General features: G+C 41.9%; 1 protein-coding gene across 1 annotated transcript in view; it reads left to right on the plus strand.

Moving 5' to 3' along the window:
- Positions 1 to 7206: 7206 nt before the first annotated feature.
- ELP3 (elongator acetyltransferase complex subunit 3) overlaps positions 7207 to 23230 on the plus strand; it is a gene marked incomplete at both ends in the record, with an annotated part of 99892 nt that continues 83868 nt past the window's right edge. Inside the window, 4 exons of the mRNA XM_079706759.1 lie at positions 7207 to 7351; positions 12920 to 13019; positions 15970 to 16108; positions 17728 to 17818. Of these exons, the coding sequence (XP_079562885.1) occupies positions 7207 to 7351; positions 12920 to 13019; positions 15970 to 16108; positions 17728 to 17818 (475 nt within the window). The remainder of the gene's footprint in view (positions 7352 to 12919; positions 13020 to 15969; positions 16109 to 17727; positions 17819 to 23230) is intronic.

A 23230-nucleotide genomic window follows, 5' to 3' on the forward strand; every position in this document is an offset into this window, starting at 1 on the left:
ACAAAGTCTCCGGAGCTTAAGAGCAGGAGAATGAGGGAACAGTGCCCACAAATGAGGGGCCCCCTCTAATGCATGATGAAGGCATTTGGGGAGTGAAGGCTGTTGAGTAGCAGGGAGAGTGGGAACTTGATAAAAATTGTGCTTAGGGACTCCAGCTGAAGCTGTCTGCGAATTCTTCAATGCCCTCAGAAGAAAACAAGCCAGACTGTGTGTGGGGTGTGTATGTGCGCACACGCATGCGTACATGTGTGGTGAGGTGTGGGACGAGTAGTACATTTCATTGCCTTCCGTCCGCGTCCGAGGCAAACTGCACGTGTTTATTAAGAATGACAAGCGTCCAGGTTTCTTCTCCTTTAGTCAGAATCTCATCCCACCTTCCCTTGCTTCCCATTAACCCCTCCCAACACGATTCTCGTTTTCCTTTCATTTCTGTCCCCTACCCGCCATCCCAAGGTAACACTGATAGGAAAAAATGAAAATGCTTCAATTAGCAAAGTGCCCTGAAGGGGCATTTTGATCATTAACATTGGTTTGTTCCCTACTTTTAACAAATGTGGGAAGTGCTCAGTGCTCAGTAAACACTGAATAAATATTTGTTGAATGAATGAAGCATGTCATTAATAATGGCAGGAATTATATTCATTCATTCAATAAATATCTGTTGAGTGTCGACTGTGTGCCAGGCACTGTTATAGGTGTTGGGGACACATCAGGGAAGAAAATGGGCAAGGTGTGCCCACACCCAGAGCTTATATTCCAGACTGGGAGTGGTGTCGTGGGAAGTACTCAGGTTTTGGAGTTAGAATGCCTGGATTTGGAGATCCTGCTCTGGTATTTCAGTGTAACACTGAACAAATCACTTAATCTCTCTGAGCCTCAGTTTATCCACGTATAAAATGAGAATTAAAAATACTTAGGTCTGGAGTTCATTGCGGGGACTAAATGTGACCTTGCATGCATAGTTGGTCTACAGACACTTACGCATCTGTACAAATGTTATTGTCTTTCAGAATATTTGGTGAAGACAGTTAAACACGAAATCAGTACTAATATTTACCAAGGCAAAGTCTATTTATTTTGGGGGGAACGGATGCCACCTTAATGATAAACTGACACCCCCATTCTTGTCCCCATTGACCAGTCACCTTGAAGGTTCTATGCACTTGGTAGAGTCTCGTCCCCTTCTCACAGGGAGGTAGCTGAAGAATGAAATAAGGGCAAGGAGGAGATTCTTAATAAAACGATGGAATGTTGATGACGTTTAGGATTTATCTCCTTTCTGTTTTTAAATCTTAAATACCTTTGGTGTTGGCAAAATTTCCTAGCCATTTTATTGGACATTGCACTGTTCTTCCAAACTAGGTACATTCCAAAGGAACAATTTAAACACATTAGCTTAGAGGCAAAAGTGAAACAAGGGCTTTCAAACCCCCAAAGGAAAAGAGTTCTGCTTTGAGCATTAATGCATCAGCAAATGTGTGCAACATTAGAAGCACAGCCATGGGAGGCAGATACAGTAGAGAAGGCATTGAGATGACCTGCCTCCATCCTTCTCCCCCAGGCGAATAGGTCAGTAAAATAAGCAGATATTTTCATTACGTACTTTATCAGATTCTAAGGAAATGAACTTGAATCCTCTCATATTGCTTCCTCAAACTTGCCAAAGTTAATGAGACTTTCAACTCTGTAATCTTCCTCCCTAAAACCCATAACTCCAGTCTAATCCTGAGAAAAAAAGGACAACTCTCAATAGAGGTGAGCCCTACAGAATGTCTGACCAGGACTCCTCAAAACTGTCAAGGTCATCAAAAACAAGGTCGCAGCCAAGAGGAGCCTAAGGAGACATGACAACTAAATGTAATATGGTGTCTTGGATGGGATCCTAAAACAGAAAAAGGACATTAGGTAACAGCTAAGAAAATCTGAATAAAGATAGCCTTTAGTTAATAATAATATTATAAATGTTGGTTCATTAATTATAATAAATGCATCATATGAATGTAAGATAAGAGGGGAAACTGGTTGTGGGTTCTATGAGAACTCTCTGTACTATCGTCTCAATTCTTCTATAAATCTAAAGCTTTTTTTTTTTTTTTTTTTTTGTGGGGCGGTACCTGGGCCTCTCACTCTTGTGGCCTCTCCCGTTGCGGAGCACAGGCTCCGGACGTGCAGGCTCAGCGGCTGTGGCTCACAGGCCCAGTCGCTCCGTGGCATGTGGGATCCTCCCAGACCGGGGCACGAACCCATGTCCCCTGCATTGGCAGGCGGACTCTCAACCACTGTGCCACCAGGGAAGCCCTAAAGCTATTTTTTTTAATCAACCATAAGTTACAGCATAAATTGCATAAGAGAAACAACTTACCAGATGTCACTTTTTCTGCTTCAGCTGCAGGATTCCAAAAACAAGACAGTGGCAGCTTCTTTGCCTTGGTCTCGGTATGTGGAACCAGCCAGGATATAGAGCCCTTTGTAGCCACAGTCACAAAGCCACATTTACAAATAAGCAGAAGTGAAACTAATTTGTCATCAGAGGGCTATTTATGATGACTTCCTCCCTCAGAAATTGATTCATGCTATTTGCCTCTTTCATTTAAACTTAAATTGTATGTGAACTGGGGCTCTTATATAGTCTTTCTTCTCTGCCCTATCCCTACAGGTTAGTCATTTTTCCCTTCCAAATAGATTGCAGCATCCATCCTGCAGCATTCTTTCTTTGAGGATGAGAATTATTCAGATGGATCTGACTTACATGAGCAAGAGAGGAAAAATGCCCCCGTCCCAAGAGAGACAAAGTACTCATTCCCCTCCCCCCGCCCCCTGCCAAATACAAGACAACTGGGAGAGATGGATAATATGAGATGATGAAGATAAACTGATTCTTGATACACAGTCTTGAAATTTGCCAAAACCCAAACAACATTGGATTGTTTGATTGTAGAAATGAGTGTCATATAGTTTTAAATAACTCTTTCTGGAACTTAAATTTTACATCCATATTTTAAAAACAAAACAGAAAAACAAGTATTTTTATTTTTCATTATTTTTATTTTATTTTATTTTTTTTTTTGCGGTACGCGGGCCTCTCACTGTTGTGGCGTCTCCCGTTGCGGAGCACAGGCTCAGCGGCCATGGCTCACGGGCCCAGCCGCTCTGCGGCATGTGGGATCCTCCCAGACCAGGGCACGAAGCCGTGTCCCTTGCATCGGCAGGTGGACTCTCAACCACTGTGTCACCAGGGAAGCCCCAAACAAGTATTTTAAAAACGTTGTCCAGGAGAAGAAAGCAGAACCTACTCCACATTGCTATATCTGACAACCCAAACAATCACATCAAGTACAGGGGAAAAATATGTTTTTTAACCTGCAGCTTCAGGTAGTGTTTGACCTTCAAAGACAGAGTCAGTCATTACTAGGATAACCCTCGGTAACTGTAGGTATGTTTTTAGTCCAAAGTGGGGATTCAGAAAGCAAAAAGATCAAAAAGAATGTGGTCTTAAAAATTGCTTTGAACTTTTAGCAAGATGGCTGCCTTACCCATAAGAAAACCATAGAAATACCAATATAAAGTTCAAAACAAAGAAAATCAGCGTGAATAACATCGTTAGTGTTGGATCTTCTACTTACCTCTGGGCAAAATCATACCCTATATTCATGACATATGTGCTGAGCTCTCCCTCTACTGGCTGTTTCTCTGCTTCGACAGGTAACTGTATTCTTAATCAGAGGTGCTACTAAATTACCTAATAACTGAAATTAATTTTGGTCCTTTTTAAAGCTGCCTGGGTCCTTGACACCTGCTGTTGGACATCTGAATGCTAGGTCCTGAATGCTCGGTTAGAAGTTTGGGCAAACTACCAGGCTGAATTTTCACTGAACTCACTGGAACCACTGACGCAATTGAAAGAGAACTTCCACAGAGCCACACCATCACACCCAACCACCTCTCAGGATCTGCATCACCTGCTCCGCCTTCCAGCCTGTAAATAGATGAACTACCTACACCTGTGCCCATCAAAAGCTAATCCCTTCTCGTGCACCAGATCCCACCCCCCCCTCCAACCGCAGGACAAGGTACTTTCCCCTCTTCGTTCATCAGATTTTCACTGTCCACTGGATTATTCCCATCGGCACACAGACATGCTGTTATTTATTCCATTTTAACAAACACTCCCTCCGACCCGTTTCCCTGCCAGCTACTGTCGCATTTCTCTGTATTTTATGGCGAACCCCCCTCAAGAGTTGTATCTAAACTTACTGTCTCAAATCTCTCTCCTTTCAATCATCAACCCACTCCAGTCAAGCCTTCACTTCTACCATTCTGTGAAACTGTTCTTGTCAAAGTCCCCGGTGACCCTAGTTAATTTTCAACCCTCCTCTTTCTTGACCCATCAGCCGCATTTTACCCAGTGGATCACTCCCTCCTCCTCAACACACTTCTTCCACTTGGCTTCCAGGAACCACACTTGCCTAGTTTTCTTCCCAACCTCCCTGGAGGCACCTCCTCAGCCTTCTTTTCTAATTACTTCTTTTTCCTGCTGATAATAGAATGCCCCAGAGCTTAATCTTTGGTCTCTTTCTTTTCCACGTTCACCCCATTTCATGGCTTTAAATATCACCTATATGCCCACAACTCTCACTTGATATCTCCAGCCCCAATCTTTTTTGTGTCTTACTGCTCACTAGGCATCCCAAACCCAATGCATCCAAATTAAGCCCCCCACACTCCCCCCCATACCCCACTCCACCTACAGTCTTCCCCATTTCAGCTCAGGGCAACTACACGGTTCCAGTCCATCAGTCCAAAAGCTTCCGTGTCACCCCTGATGTTGATGCCTGTCTTTCTCCCACATACTACATCTGGCTGTCGGGAAGTCTTTTTTTTTTTTAAATGAAGATGTTGGGGGTAGGAGTTTATTAATTAATTAATTAATTTTTGCTGTGTTGCGTCTTCGTTTCTGTGCGAGGGCTTTCTCTAGTTGTGGCAAGCGGGGGCCACTCTTCATCGCAGTGCACGGGCCTCTCACTATGGCGGCCTCTCTCGTTGCGGAGCACAGGCTCCAGGCGCGCAGGCTCGGTAGTTGTGGCTCACGGGCCTAGTTGCTCCGCGGCATGTGGGATCCTCCCAGACCAGGGCTCGAACCCGTGTCCCCTGCATTAGCAGGCAGATTCTCAACCACTGAGTCACCAGGGAAGCCCCTGTCGGGCAGTCTTGTTGAAGTCTTCCAAGCGTATTCAGAATCGGAACACATCTCACTGCCTCCACTGCTTACTACCCTGATTCAAGTCATAATCATCCCTGGTCTCGTTCAGCGGTTCCCAAACTTTGCTGCATTTTGAAATCACCCAAGGATCTTAAAAAATACTAATGCCTGGCTGCCACCCCCTTGAGATTTTGATTTAATTGGTATGGGATGTGACCTGGGCACCAGGATTTTTCACTTCTCTCCAGGTGATGCGCATGTGCATCAAAGTTTGGGAATCCCTGGCGTAGGTATGATAACAGCCACCTAACTGATCTCCCTACCTCTACCCTTCCTCCCTACAGTCCATTCTCAACACAGCAAATAGAGGCACTTTTAAATTATAAATCAGATTATATCTCTGCTAAAAACTCTCCAGCGGCTCCTCACGTGCCGAATAAAAGGCAAAGGCTTTACACTGGCCTACAACGTCTTACATGAGCTGCAGTGTCCCCCATTGCACTTCATCACTTCTCTGACCTCTATTACACTTCCCCTGGTTCACTGCTCAACTGACAGCGGCCTCCTTACTTTCCTTGAATACACCAGGCATCCTCTCTCCCTAGGAGCGTTGCTCTAAGTGTTCCCTCTGTCTGAAATACTCTTCCCCCAGATATCTGCATATCAAGTATTAGCTCAAATACCACATATCCAGTTATAAGTTAAAATCTACAAATGTACTACCCATCTCTTTCTCTTGTGTGAGGTAAAAGAGTGATGAGGTAGAGGATGGTGTCTTCATTTTAAGGAAGATTGGGGAAAGAGCAGAACTGAAGTAAAAGCAGAGTTCCTTTTGGGACGTGTTAAGTTTCCGATACATATCAGACATGCAGATCTAACAAGATGTCAAATAGGGAAGAAGTTGGAGTTGGACTATAAAAATGGGAGCAGACAGATGGTGTTTAAAAGCTCTGGTACTCTGGGGATCACGTTGGCGAAGACAAGACTGAGAAGTGACCCCTGTGGTACACCAATATTTTGAGATGATATACAGCAGGACTGAGAAAAAGCAGAAGAAAAACTCAGAGTGTGGAGGGTCCTATCATAAAAGACTTCCTAAGTAGCTAACTTATGTCACTTGGTACTAGGATGACAGTAAGAACACATAAATGCTACTGAATTTGTCCTGCTGGGCAGTCACAAAAGACCAGGACAGTTTCAGTGTCATGGTGAGGTCAAAGACTTGGCGGTACCTCAGTTCTAGTGGAAAGTAAGGAACTGGAAACAGCACAGATTCCTGTCTTTGTTAACGAGAGGCGTTCTTAATTTCTGGTCCATGAACAAAGGAGATCATGGATGGGTTTCAGGAAAACATGAGTCCATGTCCTGCCTCCAAACACTACAAAACTTTGTGCGTGTGTGCGTTTTTCTGGAGAGACCTCCAGAGCGTTCATGATGGTTATTGATAACGCGCCATTCATCTGAGACCAGGGGGATCCACTGGCGTCAGAGCCTGGACCTCAGATCGTTACTTGATTCCTGCATCGTCTCTTCCAGGCTCTGAATCTAGTTTCCCGCGATCCCCACTCACGTTCCCGCCCAGCCACCCTGGACGCAACGTACCCTGGGCTCCTCCACCTTTATTTAGAGACCACCCACATCCGCCCTCTTATCTAGGTTTCCTGGCACAGCCTCTGTCCATAAGCTCTGTCCTGTCGCTGTGCTGCCCAGGTCGCGGTTTCTAATGCCCAAGCTGCCCTTGCGTTCGGACGTGGGAACCCTACAGCCCCTACACTCCGGGCTGCTTCGCCCGGGCCGCCGCTTTGCCCCGCCTCCTGGAGCTCTGCGAGCAGCTGCTGGGAAGCGGGGCGGACCCTTGCGCGCGCTGTCTTCTGGGAACAGCTTTACGATATATTGATCGTCATTTTACGACAGGACAGAGTTGCTTTGTGGCTGGTAATTTTCCCAGAGGTCCGAGTGGGTAACGCTACATTGTCTGGGGTGGCGGCTGCTACGACAGCGGAGAGATGAGGCAGAAGCGGAAAGGTGCGAAAGGGAGGGGGAACGGGGCGGTGGTAGGGAAGGGGCGAACCCCGAGCCCTCAGGTGCTGAAGCCAGTTTTTCCCGCGGGAATCCGCTACCTCATCCAGTTTCCCCAGCCACCTGTGGTCCGTCTGTGGCCTCCAGCCCCCTGCTTTCTCCTTTCACCTGTTGTGTTTTTTGAACCAACCTATCCTTACTCTTCCTTTTTGGCAGTCACTTGGTGTCTTTTGCATAAAGGACAAAAGCTCTAGTCCAAGGTATGCCCTCCAAGAAGTTAACGTGGTCGGTGGACTTAACACGTTCTCGGACTCTTAATTTGCTAAGATTCGTTTTACGACACATTTCACGTGCTTTTTTATCCGAGATTATTTTAAAGCTCAAAGTTAAAGAAAGAAAGCCACTGAATTATTCTTGCGATTCTGTGGGGGCAGTTAGGCAGTCATTCCCATTTGTATTACTTCCTGAGTTAGCGTGGAGCAATTCCATCTTTAGTTTTTCAGCCGAATGGAGTCAAATTTCAGGTATTTTCTCACAGGTTCTAGTGTTATCTCTGTAAGCTCAATTGAGCAGTCGGTCTAATTATAATGATGGTTATGATAACTATGGTTACCATCTGTTGAGCCTTTGCTAATAATTCTTAGGCTGATATCGTCCCCTTTTCACAAATGAAGAAGCCGAGGTGAAAAGAGTTAAGAAACTTTCCTAGCCCAGAACTGGTTTCTCAGGCTGTCTCTATGAACCCCAAAAACATAAAATTAAAAAAAAAATCTGTTCCTTAATCACTGTGCCTCTTGGCATCAACTGCTCCAAGTGTCCAAGTTACCTTCAGTTGCTTTGTGGCATCAAATTCTACATGCCCCTAATTGATTAGTTATCTTCTCGCTCTAACGTGCTCCTCCATCTCTCCAGCTTTAAACTTTTGACTTCATTTATTACCAAGTTCTGTTCTTAAAGAAATTGCTTCTTGAAATAGTTTATTCCTCATCATTCTAGCCACCATCCCCCTAACCCACCTTCATTAAGAACTGATATTTGAATAATACTTTGGCTTTCATATATACATTATTTTTGTTGATTCTTACTGAATCTTGTGAAAGATATGTATGGATTATCCTAATTCTGCAGACAAGGAAATGGGAGCTCAGAAGCCATTCATCTTCTCATTATCACACAGCCAGTAGGGTTTGGAAGCTAGGGACTGAGTCTGTCATCCAAGTTTCTTTACTGTAAATCTGTTTTGTTTTTTAACAATGTTGCCTTTCAAGAGCCTTTTACTTAGTATCCAGAGGATGTGTATTCTTTTCATCTTCTGAATCATTTTTTGTATCCTTTTTCTTTAGTATATTTTGTATACAGTTGACCCTTGAACAGTGGAGGGGGTGGTCGGGGGCACTGACCCCTGCACAGTTGAAATTCTGAGTGTTGCTATCTCTGTCTGAAAAAACAAAGGAATTGATAAATGACTCACCAAAGGGCAGGAAGCTGAAACAGTTTGGATAGAATCAGGACTCAGATCCTCAAACACAAACTTTAAGGATCTGTAAAATAAAAATACAGGTACTGTATTTATTTGAAAAAATCTGCATATAAGTAGACTTGTGCAGTTCAAGCCAGTGTTCAAGGATCAATCTGTACTTATTTTCTTTCAACACTACTTTCATCTTTTTACTCCCAAACTTGAGAACATATAATTCTCCACTGTGTATTGCATCCTATTTAAATGCCTTTGCCTTGTAGCCAGTGTACCCTGTAATCTGTTCTTACTGAACCCTGTGAAAAAGCCTCTATTCTAGTTAGGCAGTACTCCTGCACGTAAAGATGATAGGTAATTCCTATACCTAATATTGTTCCTTCTGGATTGCACTCTGTTTTGCTTGTCCAGATCCTGCCCGCTAAAGATCCCTGTGTGATTTCCTCCACGAAGCCTTTTCTTACTAATTTACTTCTCTGGTTAATTCTTGATATACTCAAGGGCTACACAAGTGTTTTAAAAATCTTTATCTTCACGCATACCTCGTTTTATTGCACCTAGCTTTAGTGCGCTTCGCAAATACTTTGTTATTTACAAATTGAAGGTTTGTAGCAACCCGTTTGAGCAAGTCTATCAGCTCCATTTTTCCAACAGCATTTTTGCTCACTTCGTGTCTCTGTGTCACATTTTGGTAATTCCCACAATATTTCAAACTTTTTCATTATTGTTATGTTTATTATGGTGATCAGTGATCTTTGATGTTACTGTTGTAATTGTTTTGGGGCCCCACAAATTGCCACATAAGACGATGAACTTAATTGATAACTGTTGTGTGTGTTCTGACTGCTCTACCTGTTGACCATTTCCCCATCTCTCTCCCTCCCCTCAGGCCTCCCTATTCCTTAAGACACAGGGATATTGAAGTGAGGCCAATTAGTAACCCTACAGTGGCTTCTAAGGGTTCAAGTAAAAGGAACAGTTGTACATCTCTCACTTTAAATCAATAGCTAGAAATAATTAAGCTTAGTGAGGAAGGCATGTCGAAAACTGAGGTAGGCTGAATGCTAGGCCTCTTACACCAAACAGTTAGCCAAGTTGTGAACACAAAGTTCTTGAAGGAAATTGAAAATGTTACTGTACCGGACACATGAATGATAAGAAAGCAAAACAGCCTTATTGCTGATATGGAGAAGGTTTTAGTAACCTGCATAGAAGATCAACCAGCCACAACATTTCCTTAAGCCAAAGCCTAATCCAGAACAAGGCCCTAACTCTCTTTAATTCTTTGAAGGCTGAGAGAGTTGAGGAAGCTGCAGAAGAAAAGTTTGAAGCTAGCAGGGGTCGGTTCATGATGATTAAGGAACGAAGCCATCTCCATAGCATAAAAATGCAAGGCAAAGCCCCAGGTGCTGATGGAGAAGCTGCAGCAAGTTATCCAGATGGTCTAGCTAAGATAGTTAGTGAAGGTGGCTGCACTAAACAACAGATTTTCAATGTAGACAAAACAGCCTTATACTGGAAGAAGATGCCATCTAGGACTTTCATAACTAGAGAGAAGTCTGCCTGGCTTCAAAGCCTCAGAGGACAGGCTGACTCTCTTGTTAGGGGCTAACGCAGCTGGTGACTTTTAAGTTGAAGCTAATGTTCCTTTACCATTCTGAATTATGCTCAGTCTACTCTGCCTGTGCTCTCTAAATGGAACAAAGCCTGGATGGCAGCCCATGTGTTTCCAACATGGTTTACTGAATATTTTAACCCCACTGTTGAGAGCAGATTGCTTTCAGGATATTACTGCTCATTGTTAATGCACCTGGTCACCCAAGAGCTCTGATGGAGACAAGATTAATGTTGTTTTCATGCCTGCTGACACACATCCATTGTGCAGCCTGATCAAGGAGTCATTTCGACTCTCAAGTCTTATTATTTAAGAAATACATTTTGTAAGGCTATAGCTGCCATAGATAGTGATTCCTCTGATGGACCTGGGCAAAGTCAATTGAAAACCTTCTGGAAAGGATTCACCATTCTGGATGCCATTAAGAACATTCGTGATTCATGGGAAGAGGTCAAAATATCAACATGAATAGGATTTTGAAGTTGATTCCAGCCCTCATGGATGACTTGGAGGGGCTTAAGACTTGAGTGGAGGAAGTAGCTGCAGATGTGGTGGAAATAGGAGAACTAGAATTGAAAGTGGAGCCTGAAGATGGGACGGAATCGCCGCAATCTCACGATGAAACTAATGGATGAGGAGTTGCTTCTTACGGATGAGCACAGAAAGTGGTTTTTTGAGATGGAATCTCCTCCCGGTGAAGATGCTGTGAAGATTGTTGAAACTACAATAAAAAATTTAGACTATTAGGTTAAACCTAGTTGATACAGCAGCAGTAGGGTTTGAGAGGATTGACTCCAGTTTTGAAAGTTCTGTGGGTACAATGCTGTCAATCAGCATTGCTTGCTCCAGAGAAATCGTTCATGAAAGGAAGAGTCAATGGATGAGGCACACTTCACTGTGGTCTTATTTTAAGAAATCGCCACGGCCACGCAGCCTCCAGCAGCCACCACCCTGATCAGTTTGGTAGCTAACATAGAGGCAGGACTCTCCACCAGCGAAAAGATTATGATTTGCTGAAGGCTCAGATGATGGTTAGCATTGTTTAGCAATAAGGTATTTTTTAATTAAGGTTTTTTTTAAGGCATAATGCTCTTGCACACTTAACAGACTGCAGTACAGTGTAAACATAGCTTTTATATGCACTGGGAAACCAAAAAAATTCGTGTGACTTGCTTTATTGCAGTATTTGGTTTATTGTGATGGTCTGGAACTGAACCTGCAGTATCTCTGAGGTCTGCCTGTATTTTTATCACCTGAATCACCTTTCCTCCTCCAAATAAATTCTTATGCAGAACTTCAGCATATAAACAGATGAAAGCCGAGCGGCTTTGGTTGAAATGGAGAAAGAGACCCTCCCTCTCCCTCCCCCTCCCCTTCCTCCTTTACCTTAATCACCACCAGCCGGACCTGTTACAAGGCCCCTCAGGCACCTTTGTAGAACTCTGAAGGGCTGAGTTACATGGTTTAGAAAGCACTTAGCCTTTGACTATAGATGGACTTCTTTTTCTCTCAGATTGTTTTGTATGTGTTAGCTTTACCTCATTAAATTAGACATGGCTTGGTACAGTGGGAAAAAGCATGTAAGTTGCGGAGAAAAGACCTGGATTTGAGTCTTAACTATGCCATTTACAATTATGTCTTAACTAGCCTTAATTTTTCACGTCTGTGAAATGTGGTAACGATACCTACCTTCCAGTGTTGTGAGGTTTCAAATGAGATAAAGTAAATGAAAGGGCTCCATGAGTGCCAGGGCTTTCTCATCTGTGTTTCTCTCTGATGACATCATTATCTTTGCACACCAGCTTTCTCTGCAGGCAGGAGGCAGGCTTGCTAGTAGCTCCCAAGCTGAAATCTCACAACTTTTTATCACTGGAGAGGGACTGGTCTCTTTTGCCTTGAGAAAAAGAGCTCAGATTTGCCCGACTGGACAGGTGCCCATCCTTGAACCAATCAACTTTAATTGGGGGGTGGGGTCATGTAAGAACATGTCAGCTTCTGCTGTTGCCTTTTAGAGGAGAAGGGCGGCCTCAGTTGCCAGGAGAATGTTGCGATGGCGGACACACTATATTTTACAGGTGTGTTAAGATCCCTAGGCACGTACAGACCCATGTCTTTGTATTTCAAAACAGTATTAACATTACTTCTGAGGATACCTGGATTTGAGTTTCAACTTCACCCCTTGGTAGCATTTTTATGGGACAGGAAAATATTCTTGTTCCATCTACCTCACTGTGTTCTGAGAATCAGATGAAATAATGCATCTAAATGTAATTACCAATCTGGAGATAAAGGGAAGCTACTTTAACTACTTTGGTCCTTTCCTGTGTGATTAGGTTCTTTTTCCTCATGTTTGTCTCTGCTCTTTCCTGCATCTATCATTCTTGAGGTGTATATGCTTCTAAAGTGAATTCTTCCCATATATAGGTGAAGCCAGGTTGGTTTTAAAATTAAAGATGTAAAATATACGATCAAATTGTATACAGTAGTGTCTTGTGTACTTGAGCTATCATTTTGACATGATTGGAATGATTTTGGAAGGCAAACTCCTAATAAATACAAAAACCTTTACTGAATAATATGATTTTTTTAGTGTCAAATATTATCTTTTCAGGAGATCTCAGCCCTGCTGAGCTGATGATGCTGACCATAGGAGATGTTATTAAACAACTGATTGAAGCCCACGAACAGGGGAAAGACATCGATCTAAATAAGTAAGTGGATCTATAAAAAAGAAGGTAATCTTGTTCTTGGGTAGTAGATCTCTTTTATGAAATTATCAAATACTACTGGTTCTATCTCATGTTTCATGTTTCAGTTGAGAATTTAGCTTTCTGCCCTGCCCTATCGATTATTTATGGCAAAATTGCCTTATAGCCTTATAATACTAATAGTTTCTAACATTCCTTGGGCGCTTACGGTATTCCGGTCGCTGTTAGTAGTACGTTATGTGTATTGGCTCAGCTGATCCTCTCAAACACTATATGAGGTAGGTATTTACCTCATTTGACAGGTGGGTCCTCTTAGAGAATGGTTAAATAATTTGTTCAGGAGTAAATAACTGGTGATTGGCAGAGCTGGGATTTAGAATCAGGTCGTCCGTCTCCAGAGCCCAGGCGCTGTCCTTCTGGGCCATCTCACTTCACACCCTTCCTCTCTTCCCGGTCGTCTCAGAGAGGTGGTAGCTCTCTTCCAGGGAAGCCCTCTCTTTGGGGCCTTTGATCGAATCCAGCCTTTCCCTACTTCAGAACCTCCTGGACACGTTCATCCACTTCCTCTCCACAGCCATGTTCAGCTTTGACTTGGCTACATCCTCAAATAAGAGTGGCCTTTCCTCTCTGCATCTATTTATTTACTATATATTTGTGATACAGATCTGCTCTAGTGAAAGGGTTCTCCCCCCATCCCCAGGTTGTCAGTGGTCTAGTCACTACGCACATGACCTTATTTTGGACCCTGTCTTCTGTTACCTGAGATACTACAATGTTACACCCCTTCCTTGGAACATTGTGCTTGATAAACATTTGCTAAAGAATAAATTAGTAACTATTCTTTTATACCATGAAGACATTATATTTTATTTTATTGGCTTTTCTACCATGTGTTTAGCAGTGGGGTTCTTTTCCCCATCTTTGTTGGCTATACCTCTAATTATACAAATCTTTTGTTTCTCATGAACATTTCTACTTCTTGTATATCTTTGTCATTCTCTTTAATTTAGTACATCTGAAGCTAAAGCTAGCATCTTCTTTAAAACCAGCCCCGACTCAGATGTCCTCTTTGCCTAATTGTTTTAACCTTCACCCAGGTTTGAAACTCGTGTCATCTTTGAATCTTTTCCCTTAGGTCCACTGAGTCAAAATTTTGCCTGTTTCTTCATTATAACTCTCTTTCATGTTCACCACCAACTTCCTCTTCCATTCCTTTTTAAACTTAAGTCTAGACTCCTGCAGTAGTTTATGCTTTCAGTTCTTTTTACTGTCTTGCTGGATTAATTTTCCTTCATCATTTCCCTGTGCGGGAGCTTTCAGCACATTCCCAGTGCTTGTGGAATTAAACGCAGATTCCTCAGCCCATTATGTAAGGCCTCTCGGTGTGGCTTCAACTTTTCCAACTTTTTAAACTTCTGTATCTTCATATTGAAAACCTTCTGCTTTCTGTTAAGTTGGTGTACTCAAATTTCTTAAAATCTGTACTATCCTATTTTTGCATCTTCACATAAGCCAGCCTGTCTGCTCTCAGTGTCATCTCTGTGTCTTTTTTATTTTTTATTTTTTTTGCGGTACGCGGGCCTCTCACTGCTGTGGCCTCTCCCGTTGCGGAGCACAGGCTCCGGACGCACAGGCTCAGCGGCCATGGCTCACGGGCCCAGCCGCTCCGCAGCATGTGGGATCTTCCCGGACCGGGGCACAAACCCGTGTCCCCTGCATCGGCAGGCGGACTCTCAACCACTGCGTCACCAGGGAAGCCCCATCTCTGTGTCTTTATTGCCTGTCTGAAGCCTATCTTTTTTCTGTGCCCATTTTCTTTGAATATCTCCTCAGCACACATTGAGTTCCTCTCTTGAGATCTGGAATCATTCATTGTTGTGTGTGTGTTTTATTATTGATACATATGTTTTTATTACTTGTAGATTTATTTTTGTGCATGCCTGTCTGCAAACATGCGAACACAGAGCATGAAACAGCTATGCCTTACACCTCCTGACATACCAAGTACTTAGGTAGTCTCTTGTATCTATCAGGTACTCAGTAACCATTTGTTGAAATGATTTGAACACCCCATAATATTTCTAGATGGATTAAAGTGAGAAGATAAAGTGACTATTAGGATTTGGTTAGCAGCCACAAAGAAAAGAAAAATTGCTAAATTATAGAGGAAAGCGAGGAGTTATTAGTTGGAACAAAGGTTACTTCTGGGGGTTAGGGATAGGGTTACGGTCAGGAAGGGGCAAACGGGTCTTCTGAAGTGCTGATCATATTCTCTTTCTTGGAATGTGGTTACAAGAGTGATTGTTTTATAATTGTTAGAGTATATTTATATGTTTTATTGTTCTGTTCTTTATATAATATTTTGAATTAGAAAAAGTTTTAAAACTTTTAAAGCTTTAAAAATATATCTACTTTATTTCCTATTTGGTTCTGCATAGCTTTGCTTTAAATTGTTTTGTTTTGTTTTGTTGGCCTGAGGCAGTGCTTTGCAACTAGGCATGACCATCCCCACCCTCAAGTCATTTGGCAACGTCTGGAGACATTTTTGGTTGTTACAACGGGAAGAAGTGCCAGTGGGTAGAGGCCAAGGATGCTGCTAAACATCCTACAATGTACTGAACAGTCCCCCACAACAGAATTAATCTGATCCTAAGTGTAGTAGCGTGGAAGCTGAGAAAAGGGTAGAATCCTTCGAAGCTGGAGCACTACTTTGAACGAGACCTACACTGTATCACTGTCCTGGGCCCCCGCCCTGTAGTCATCTGGTTTTCTTTCTGGTACTCTGGAGAACAAGAAGTCATGAATTTTGTTCTAGTTCCCTGATAATTACAAATGTTAAAACCACTGTTGTCATCTGGTGAAAGGAGTTGATGATGTGATTTATAGGTTATCCTTTTGGTAGCTTGTCCTTGAAATATTGTGATCTTGATAATGCTAGATGCTTTACTTTCAGGGTGAAAACCAGGACAGCTGCCAAATATGGCCTTTCAGCACAGCCCCGCCTGGTGGATATCATTGCTGCAGTCCCACCTCAGTATCGAAAGGTCTTGGTCCCCAAGTTAAAGGCAAAACCCATCAGAACTGCCAGTGGGGTGAGTGATTCAATTCATCAAAGACTGATTGTGTATCTGTTCCACCACAGATCCCTGCCTCCATGTAACAGCCAGGTAGTGAGGTGGAAGTGGGGGATTTGGACTAATAAAATCCATATGCTATGGTGTGTGCTGGAGTGGAGACACGTGCAGAATGCTAGGAGGGCACAGAGGGGAAAGGGTCCCTGTTCTTAGAGGGGTAGATGATGTTTTGGTTTTTGGTGTCTTTAAAAGTATAGCTAGATGCTTGGTGACTATCATAAGAGGACCAATATTGTTGGCCATCTTAAGCTTGTGGCTTACAAGATTGATACTTATAAAAGGTATTTTGAAAAGTTAATTGATAGTGCAAAGCCGTTCTGTTAATATATATGGTAATTGTGAAACAGTTGACACCATAGGGAGTGATATGGGAGTCCAGAGGACAGAGATGTCCCTGCAGTAAAAGGGACTAGGGAAAGCCCAAGAGGAAGCATGGAGCTTGACTAACATATACATGGTGCCCATATAAGCAGAGAAGAGCAGGTTCAAAGAGTGATGGGAGCAAGGACCCAAGAACTAGGGCACAGAGGTAGAGATGATGTAAGAGGTGTGTGTGCAGGGAACCACGAGTGTACCAGACTCACTGGGGCTGACAATTCATTTTGGAAAGCAGCAGGACATTGGGGTGAAGAGTTAGCATGGGATCCACTTGTAAAAGATCTTAAATGTCCTGCAAAATAGCCAGATAATAGGAAACTGAAAGATTTTTGAGAAGGGGAGTGATGGGAACCAAATAGATTTTCAGAAAATTAATTTGCATACAAGATGTAGGGTAGCTTGGAGCCAAAAGGACCAGTTGGGATACTCTTGGTTTGACCTAGGTGTGAAGTGTTAAGAGCCTGAATCAAGGTAGGGCCTCCAGGATAAAAAGGATGAGTGTGAAAGACATGAGGGAAGAATTGATAGTATTTAGACCCTCTTAAAACATGGTACCCAGAAGCGAATGCTGTGTTCCTGATGTGATCTAAGAAGTTCAGTCTGTTGTTTGGATGGGGATATTGTACTTCTAGTAAATGCAGCTTATAATGACTTGCTGGGTAGCTGTATCTCCTGGATCATATATTTGTGACTAATTAAACCCCAGAACTTTCACACACAATGTACCACCTATCCTAGTCTCTTCTCCTTTGTACTTAAGTGTTTGGGGTTGGTTTGTTTGTACCTAGTATAAAAGACTCTTTCATAAAAACTAGTAGGTCCAAACCCCTCACCTCCCATTCTCCCCCCACTATTCCCCCAGGGCAACCACTTTTAGGTCTTAGCTGATTTCTTGGCATTTACTTCCATATCCCTAAATAACGTGCTTTATGGGTAAGTCTTGGATTTTCAGTTTTCATCATTGTGTGTGGGCTTGCCACCATGGAGACAAAGGTTTAGCAATGTTTCAACCTGACAAATGCACTTGGCTTTCATAATTCCATTCTGTCTGTCTTCCTCCTACCTCGGATCATTTCTTTCTTTGACAGCTACTCTTGTTCTGCTTCCCTCTAAAAATTGATTTTTCTGTGGTCCTGGGCCAACTGCTTTTAGTGCCATACATGCTTTCTTTGGTGATCTCATCCATTGATGTTTTTAAGTATTGCCATATGCTGACTTGTAGCTCCAACTTCTCCCCAAGCTTCACATCCATGTCAAATTGCCTGTTAGACGTTTCTCCTTTGACTGCCTGTAAGTATACCCTTAGGTATAGCATAACCAAAACCTCAGACTTGCTCATCCATCTTCCTTGTCCACCTTAGCTAATGGTACCCCCATCCACTCAGTTTCTAAAAGATGCGAAATGCATTGTCCATTCCTACCACCACTGGGAGGAATGTTTTGGCCTTTATTATTTCTTGTTTAGATTGTTTTAGTCATTTCCTAATGGGCCTACTTTGTCTTACCTGCACCAAATCCATTTTCTGCAGTGTCACCAGAATGACTATTAAAAATATCAAAGGAACACAGCTGATTGTCATTCCCTAGCTGCTATGCATCCTAACCTCTATGCTTTTTAAAAAATTTATTTTACTGAAGTATAGTTGATTTACGATGTTGTGTTAATTTCTACTGTATGGCAAATGTATGATTAAGTTATACACATATATACATTTTTCATATTCTTTTCCATTATGGTTTATCACAGGATATTGAATATAGTTCCCTGTGCTATACAGTAAGACCTTGCTGTTTATCCATTCTTTGTATAATAGTTTGCATCTACTAATCCCAAACTCCCAATCCATCCTTCCCCCACCATGTCTCCCTCTTGGCAACCACAAGTCTGTTCTCTGTGTCTGTGAGTCTGCTTCTGTTTTGTAGATAAGTTCATTTGCGTCATATTTTAGATTTCATATATATGCAATATCATATATTTATCTGTCTCTTTCTGACTGACTTAGTATTATAATCTCCAGGTCCATCCATGTTGCTGCAAATGGCATTATTTCATTATTTTTTATGGCTAATATTCCGCTGTTTATATGTACCACATCTTCTTTATCCATTCATCTGTTGATGGACATTTAGTTCGTTTCCATGTCTTGGCTATTGTAAATAGTGCTGCAATGAACATTGGAGTGCATGTATCTCTTTGAATTATAGTTTTCTCCAGATATATGTCTACTAACTTCCATGCTTTTACTTCTGCTGTTACTGTAGTGCTTTGTTTATATTTTTTTATAGAGCAGCTTTAGGCTTACAGAAAAATTGAGCAGAAAGCACAGAGTTCCCATATACTTTCTCTCCCCCTTCCCCAGGTTGCCCTATTATTAATACCTTGCATTGGTTTGACACATTTGTTATAATTGATGAACCAATATTGCTATCTTATTATTAACCAAAGCCTGTAGTTTACATTGGGGTCACTCACAGTGTTGTAAATTCTGTCGGTTTTACCAAATGCATAATTTCATGTATCCATTGTTACAGTATCATATGGAATAGTTTCACTGTCCTAAAACTCCCCTCATCATTTCCTCTGTTTCATACCTCTCGCAACTACTGATCTATTTACTGTTTCTGTAGTTTTGCCTTCCCTAGAATGGTATATAGTTGGAATCAGTATGTTTTGTAGCCTTTTCATATTGGCTTCTGTTACTTTGCAGTGGGCATTTAAGGTTATGCCATGTCCTATTAGTGGCTTGATAGCTCATTTCTTTATAGCACTGAATAATATTCCATTGTCTGAGTGTCCCACAATTTGTTTATCCACACACCTATTGAAGGACATCTTGGTTGCTTCCACTTTTTGGCCATTATAATGGACAAAGCTGCGATAAACATTTGTTTGAAAGTTTTTGCATACACAAAAGTTTTCAAACTCATTTGGGTAAATAAATACCTAGGAGCATGATTGCTGGATCATATGGTCAGACTATATTTAACTTTGTAAGAAATTGCCCAACTGTCTTCCAAAGTGGCTGCACTGTTTTGCATTTCATCAACAGTAAATGAGAGTTCCTGTTGCTCCACAAGCTCATCAGCATTTGGTGTTGTCAGTGCTCTGGATTTTGGCCATTCTGTTAGGTATGTAGTGATATCTCATTGCTTTAATTTGCAATTCCTGAATGACATACGATGTTGAGTATCTTCTCATATACTTATTTTGCCTTCAGTGCATCTTCTTTGGTGAAGTGTCTCTTCAGATCTTTTGCCCTATTCCTAATTGGGTTGTTTGTTTTTTTATTGTGAAGTTTTAAGGATTTTTTTTTTTTGTATAGTTAAGATACATGTCTTTTATCAGACATGTGTCTTGTAAATATTTTCTCCCAGTCTGTGGCATACCTTTTTAGTATACTTAAGTCTATGATCCATTTTGAATCTGTTTGTATTTGAGTTTTTGTTTGTTTTGTTGGTTTTTTTGCTTTGAAAATCATGATTTTTATTATTCAGAGTAGTATCATTACTCATTGCAACAGTAGTGACCATATGTTGCCCACCTGTTACATACCAGCCACTGCACTGGTGTGTTTTCTAATTTAATCCTCAAAGCTGTTTTGAGGGTAGGTAGTATTGTCTTCATTTTACAAAACAGGAAAATACACAGTAAGAGGCAGAGGAAAGATTCAGAGGTTCATCTCTCTGGCTGACTCCAAAGTCATAGCTTTTTCTACCTTATCAGTAACCTTTAAGCTGTATTCTACAAAACTACAAGATCCGTATAAGTGTTTTAGGAGCTACTGTGGGGAATAATAGGGAAGCCGTGGGATCAGGCCCCATCTCTACTTCACCCAGGGCTGTTGCTTTTCTCTCATCTGTAAGTTGATGTTCTAAGTAAAACATTACTTGAAGGGAGAGTTCAGCCACTTAAAAAATGCTTGAAAACTCCTGCACATTGCTTCCCTGGTCCCCACGTCCCTCTGCCTTCTTAGTTCAGTTAACTCTTACTCAGCATGGCTGTCAACCCCTTAGGAAGGCTTCCCTGACGCCACTGGTCAGGGCTAATTAATCCCCTTCTTTGGGCATCCCTAGTAGTTTCTTTTACCACATGCTTCTTACCATGTGGTTTTGAAATAGCCTATTTATCTATGTCCTCCTCCCCTGCTAGCTTGTATGATTTCAGAGGACAGAGGCAGTGCATTAATATTTTTGTAGTCTTAGGGCCCACCTGCTCTGTGTAGCTCAGAACCTGGCCTATATTGTAGGCCCTCAATAAAAGATTGGGAAATAAGATTGACCTCGTCAGTGGTATACATATACCATTTGTGTCTCATTTTAAATACAAACATTTGTTTGAAAATCTAAGTTTTTAATTCAGATTTGCAAAATTATTATTATTTTTTTTGCGGTACACGGGCCTCTCACTGTTGTGGCCTCTCCCGTTGCAGAGCACAGGCTCCGGACGCACAGGCTCAGCAGCCATGGCTCACGGGCCCAGCCGCTCCGCGGCATGTGGGATCTTCCCGGACCAGGGCACGAACCCGTGTCCCCTACGGCAGGCGGACTCTCAACCACTGCGCCACCAGGGAAGCCCTTGATTTGCAAAATTATTTATTTTGGAGTTTCTCTAGATCACTAATGATTTAAGTTCAATTTTAATCATTTTTATTATTAAAAAATAATCACAGACTTACAGAAAAGTTGAAAATCCACTACAAAGAACACTTTATCCCTGAGCCATTTAAGAGTAAGTTGCAAAGCCAATGCCTTTGAATACTTTAGTGTGTACTTCCTATAAACAAGAACATTTTCTTACATCACCACAATACAGCCATCGAAATCAGAAATTTAACACTGATACATTATCATAGTCTAATCCTCAGACCTCTTTCAAGTTTCTAATGGTGTGTCAGTAATGACCTACAGGACCCAGTTCAGAATCACATGCTGCGTTTAGTTGTCATGGCTTTTCAGTCTGGACACTTCCTCTGTCTTTCCTTTACTTCATTACCTTAACACTTTTGAAGATTTCAGGCAAGTTGTTTTATAGCATCTCCCTCAATTTGGTTTAATTAGATGTGTTAAGTTTAATTAGATGTGTTTGGTTTAATTAGATCTAATTAGATCCCTCATAATTAGATTCGGGTTTGCATCTCTGGCAGGAACATCACAGAAGTGATACGGTGTTCTTATTATATCCTGTCAGGTGGTGCATAGTTTGTTGTCCTGTCACTGATGTTGTCTACTTTGATCAAGGTGATGTCTGCTAGGCGTCCCCTTTGTAAAGTTATTCTTTTCCACTTTGTAATTAAGAAGTTTTGTGTGGTGAAGTACTTTTTTTTTTGATTGATTGATTGCTGTGTTGGGTCTTCGTTTCTGTGCAAGGGCTTTCTCTAGTTGCGGTGAGCGGGGGCCACTCTTCATCGCGGTGTGCGGGCCTCTCACTGTCGCGGCCTCTCTCCAGACGTGCAGGCTCAGCAGTTGTGGCTCACAGGCCCAGTTGCTCCGCAGCATGTGGGACCCTACCAGACCAGGGCTCGAACCCGTGTCCCCTGCATCGGCAGGCAGACTCTCAACCACTGCGCCACCAGGGAAGCCCGGTGAAGTACTTTGAAACTATGCAAATATCCTGTTCCTTATCAGACTTCCAGTTTCCTCATTCATTTGTGTGAATGGATTAAATGGTTTCCTGTTTGGTGGGTTATAATCTGTTCCATCATTATTTATTTTGATATACAAATTTTCCCAGTTTTGACCAGTAGGAGCCCTTTCAAGCTGGTTTCTGTTTCTTTTTTAAATGTCCCCATCATTCTTTGAGCAGTTTCTAGCATTGAGTCATAATAAAATGTTCCAGGCTCATCTTGTACTTTCTTTACCCCAGCCCTGGAATCAGCTGTTTCTCCAAGGAGCCCTGGTTTCTTTTAGTGGAGAAGAATATTTAGAAACAAAGATCTGACTGCTAGATGTGCTCAATGCCGTTAGGGTGTTGCTGCTCCCAGACCCTCTCCATGGACCAAACTAGGAAATATATATGTACATACATGCACATACATATACATAACACATTTGCATCTATATTTGTGTGTGTGTATACTGTGAGTCTGCAACAGTACCTCTAATTTCATCCAATCCACAGAGTTCATTATAGTTCTCTCCCTTTGCATATTTTAACTTTCTTCTCTGAGGTACCGCCTCACACCAGTCAGAATGGCCATGATTAAAAAGTCATTACAAATAATAGATGCTGGAGAGGGGGTGGAGAAAAAGGAACCCTCCTACATTGTTCGTGGGAATGTAAATTGTGCAGCCGCTATGGAAAACAGTATGGAGGTTCCTCAGAAAACTAAAAATAGAGTTGCCATATGATCCAGCAATGCCACTCCTGGGTATGTATCTGGATAAAACTATTGATATAATTCAAAAAGATACATGCACCCCTATGTTCATAGCAGCCAAGACACGGACACAACCTAAATGTCCATTGACAGATGAATGGATAAAGAAGATGTAGTACATATATACAATGGAATACTACTCAGCCATAAAAAGAATGAAATAATGCCATTTACAGCAACATGGTAAGTAAAGTAAGTCAGAAAAAGAAACACAAATACCATATGATATCACTTATATGTGGAATCTAAAATATGATACAAATGAACATATCTACAAAACAGAAACAGACTCACAGACATAGAGAACAGACTTGTGGTTGCCATG

This window comes from Hyperoodon ampullatus (genome assembly GCF_949752795.1).
Source record: "Hyperoodon ampullatus genome assembly, chromosome: 6".
NCBI classification, from domain to species: Eukaryota; Metazoa; Chordata; class Mammalia; order Artiodactyla; family Ziphiidae; genus Hyperoodon; species Hyperoodon ampullatus.